Below are 4,385 nucleotides of genomic sequence, written 5' to 3'. Positions count from 1 at the left end.
TGAAAGGGCTTTTAGATGCACTCCAAACAGGAATGCAGTCCTTCAGGTCTCTTAAGCCACATGTCTAATGGAAGCACTTTTTAAATAAAATATAATTAAATTAAAAAAGGTGACTGTGTGTGGGGAATTTTCCTAAGGCACCCGAGAATTTAAAAAGACCTTTTTCCCACTCATATTACTTACAGGACGCTCTTGTTCCTCTTCTCTGCAAAGTTAAAAATGTTGGCTAGTTAGGAACCTTAGCATACAGGATGACATAGTTGAGTACCATTATTAAAAAAAACCCGACAAACAGAACAAAAAGAGAAAATCCTCGGTGAATATAAAGCACTATGTCCAGACAGCCTAGGTTTCGCTAGCTACGCAAATACATCACGGACAACATGTAGAAATAGTCACGTTAATGCCGAGGTTTCCGTTGTCAGCAAAAAGGTGTGCTATAGCCGTATCAAAAACTAGGCAGTCGCTGTTCAGAATGGCCGCAGCCACCCCGTCGTGGATGGAGCGGGGCGTTGCCTCCCAGGTCAGCCGGCGGCGGTTGCCGTTCAGCTCCAGTCTGTACGCAAAGTTCTCCGCTTGCTTACGGGTGCCGATGAGCAGCACGATGGCAAAAAACTGCTGGTGACCTTCATACTTCTCTTGTTTCTCCAGCACCAGCATGAAGTGGTGACCGAAGCACGACTGCATCATTACCCAGTCAACCGCCCCTGGAAGGTTAATGTCTGTGGCAAGAAAAACGATGTCTTCTCCCTGAAGGGTGGTAATGCTTTTGTGGGCATGCATGAGGTGGGACATCACGGCTTCCAAGGATCCCTGCCATTTACAGGAGGCACCGGGGCATGGGCAGGAGTAGGGACGATACTCACAGATGTCTTCATGTTCTGGCTTTTCTGTGTGATGGAGTGTCAGAGAGCAGCCCGTTGTGGCGTACTGGAAAAAGACCAAATACAAGCCGTCAGGAAAGGCACCAGCACTAGTGTTCGCTGCTCCCACCTGTCAACTGGAAACACTGGTGATCAACCAGAACTCTTGTTCTCATTGCAAATTTTACATTAGGTACTTCTACTTAGCCCTGGATTCAGAGCTGAGCTTTACTCATTTTTTGTTTCCACTTAAAAATGGATTCTTCTTGTCTTTTGTGGTGTTTTTTTTTTTTTCCTAATGCAAGCACTTAGATAAAATGGATCGTAAGGCAGAGTTGTAGTTAGCTTTGCTGATGTAGTTAGATCTGAGTGGTCCAGATCAGCTGAAGTGGTCCTGGCTTGGATTTTTCTTTTCTTTAAAAAGAACAAAGGATTCTAGTTTCAGCAAACAGTTACTAGAGTGAAGTATTTTTAATAGATGTACCTTATTACCATTACAGAGCAAAAACACTCCCATTAAATTCAAAAGCAGATTCCACACAGCTTTTTTTTTAAACACTGGAACAGTTTCAATACTGCAATTGTGAGAAGTGGAAAGAGAGAGGATGGTTTTTCACTCACCATAAAGCTAGCACACAAGTAAGCACCACCTAACTTCTCTTAACGCCACTGGCCAACTTAAGAGGGTTAATTTGCTTTAAACAACCGGGGCCGCTTTTCCTTTTACTCAGTCAGTTCAGTTGTCCGTGCTGTCCATATTGCTTGCACGCTACCTCCACAGAGAAAATAAATCTCTTCTGTTCTCCCCAAGAGCACAGACTGTAGGCATCTGTAGCGATATCAGCACCACTGCTAACACTACCACGCAGGTTACAACACGTGTGCATGGCTGCTTACGGATGCTACGACACTTCCTTGAGAGATATAACCAAGGTATAAATGATTATTTCTGGGCTAGTACGTGTACAAGAAGTTTCAGCTCAAAGAGTTAAATGCCCAAGATGCAAATCACCCAAGCTGTGAACACAGCGCCAGGAATACCGGGACAGAAAATCGACCTTGTGCTTCTGGCAGAGCTTGTTTTATAAGCCATAAAGAGTTAACGTCAGCCTTCACTCACTGTGTCTGCCCCTGCCACTTAATCCTCTGCTAACGGCTTTATTGCAGGGCCCTGCAGTGGAGCAAAGCATCCTCCCGCCAAAGGCAGAAGCCCCATCACAGCAAACGTGCGGTCTGCCATGCCTGCTGTCCTGCCATGTAATGCAGCGACCCAGGTACGTGTATGCTTCCAGCCCCACTGGCCTGCTGGTGCTTCCCACGTATGTACCCCCCGTTAAGACTTCAGTCATGTAAGGTGTCAAAGAGCAGCTCCGAGTCTAACCTCGTCAACCAAAACAGTAAGAAGGTACAAGCGCTGATGTTGCAAGACCAGATGTCTATGCAAAAGCGACCGTTGCTGACTACAGAAGCGAGAGCGTAAAATGAAAATGAGCAAACAAACAGTGGTGGCTTTGCCCTTTGCAGTGAGAAGGACCTGATTTGGTATGCTCCCAAACCCATCGCTGCGGGTTTCACTTGGTGCGGGGCCCTGCCAATGACGGGACCCCATGGACAGCAAACGCTGACTTGCCGTCTTCATGCTGCTTGGCAAATGTCATTGCTCTTTATCATACCCCCCAAAAGCCTGCTCTGTCTCCCCCAGGGTACAGGGTGTACGGTACCTTTAAGCTACTCGCCCTGTGCACCTTCTCCACCTCTACTGCGTTCTTGAGACAGGAAGCCAGGGCTGTGCACGGCGTTAACAGTGCAGACGTGCCACTAACGCCTAGGCTGGCGTGACTGTTTTCTGCTTTTTCATTGCCTTTCTCATCATTTCTAGTATTCCGTGCTGGAAAGTATTATGTACTTGTTTTCACAGTTGTTTGTTTAGCACTGTCTTCACTTTCCTAAGAGGAAACAGTCAGCTCACAGGTCATCACCATACACATGACGTAGCATGCCATGCTTTTGCCATGTATGTCACTCTGCATGTGCTGCTCTGAACTTCACTTTGACGGGATAGCTTTCTGAGCATCCTAAAGCATTCGGAAAACATCAGTTAAGCTGGAAAGTGCTCAGCAGAGGCAGGTCAGTATTATCAACCCTGCGAATGAAGGCAGGCAGGGAGACAGGATTAAAGTAACTTGTCTGAAGCCACATGGGAAACCAGTGGCAGCGCTGGGAATAGACAGCCACATCCAAATCCCTCCTGCTCTAGCCAGCAGGCTCTTTCCCCCGCACACAAGTAGCTTGAGGTACAAATTATGCATCTGGGAAGAAGAGGCCTGCCTGCTCCTGTGTGCATGTGAGCAATGTCCAGGGACTCAACGAGGACTAAGACCCCCTCATATATATATTAATATATTTGCTTAAAATCTTTAAAATTACATCATTTTTTAAATTAGAGGAAAGTTCTGAAGAGGCTGTAGAGGCAGCATTGGACAGTAAACAGGAGTAAAGTCTGTATACAATAACATGAATGTGCAATTTCTGTTTGCAAGTTGTCTGCTTACATGGGAACCCTGTCATGCTTTCCCTTGAACTGATGGTGTAGCAGCAGCAGCAGCCTAAGGACACAGAGCGGGTCTGCCTACCTCCTACCACCTGTCTAAAGAAAATGAAAGTAAGTGATTAGTCTGGTATTATTCAAGACTTGTTAGTTTATATACAGTCTCACTATGCCTTCCATTTTTTAAACACAAAGTGTTGGTTGTGAGGTGCAGAAAGACTTTTCCACAAAGCAAAGTGTAAGAGTACAGCACAATGAATTTACTGGATTCACTTTTCTTCAAAAGGACCAAAACCATCTGGAGACTCAGAAACATGGCAGTATCTCCAGTTAGAGGTGGCTGTGTTCAAGGATCTTGAAGAACTCCCTTCATGCGAGGTACCTGTCCTAGCTTCCGAGATGCAGAGCATCACTGCTCCTGGGAAAGCTGGTACGAACAGGGTTTCAATCCCCTGAAAAACCAAGCCCCATGTACTTAGGTTTTTTTTAATGTATGCAGTAACTAGAAAAGTAATTTCCTTTATTATACGCAAAACTTATAGTTAGGTTGAATTAATCACACCAGTGAGAATTCACTGGTGTACCTATGCAGGAGGGTTTGGGGGCGGGGGGGAGGGAGGTTGGTTGTGGTTTGGTTGGGTTTTGCTCTTTTTTTTTTTTCCTCTCTCTCCTTTTTCCCTATCATCCATTGCTAAATGACATCCATATAGCTGCCCAACCAGGCTGCTATCAGCGTGTAAATAAACACTGAATTTGTTATTGGATATTCTTTCCTAGCGCTGGGCTAGTTTTTGCCCGTGTATGTTGGAGGTAAGTTCTACTATAAACTGAAACGCAGGCAGGCACTGCCTACAGCGTTACCCAGCGCAGATGAGGAGTGCTGGTCCCAGGTCATTGCCATGGCCAGGCCAAGACCACTCAAGAACGAACATCTATCTGTCCTGCTGGCAAAGCAGGGCAGGGCGCAGATCCTT

The 4,385-nt window shown here is 45.9% G+C and overlaps 1 protein-coding gene across 1 annotated transcript; it reads right to left on the bottom strand.

Moving 5' to 3' along the window:
- Positions 1-362: 362 nt before the first annotated feature.
- Positions 363-930, bottom strand: SIAH2 (siah E3 ubiquitin protein ligase 2; the record flags this gene model as incomplete). Its single annotated transcript, XM_009700925.1, has 1 exon — positions 363-930. A coding segment is annotated over one exon (558 nt), but the record flags the coding sequence as incomplete, so codon positions are not given.
- Between the last annotated feature and the right edge of the window lie 3,455 nt (positions 931-4,385).

This window comes from Cariama cristata, unplaced genomic scaffold, assembly GCF_000690535.1.
Source record: "Cariama cristata isolate BGI_N322 unplaced genomic scaffold, ASM69053v1 scaffold30885, whole genome shotgun sequence".
Taxonomy (NCBI): domain Eukaryota; kingdom Metazoa; phylum Chordata; class Aves; order Cariamiformes; family Cariamidae; genus Cariama; species Cariama cristata.
Note: the sequence above shows the minus strand (reverse complement) of the source record. Positions and strands in the feature narration are given on the sequence as shown.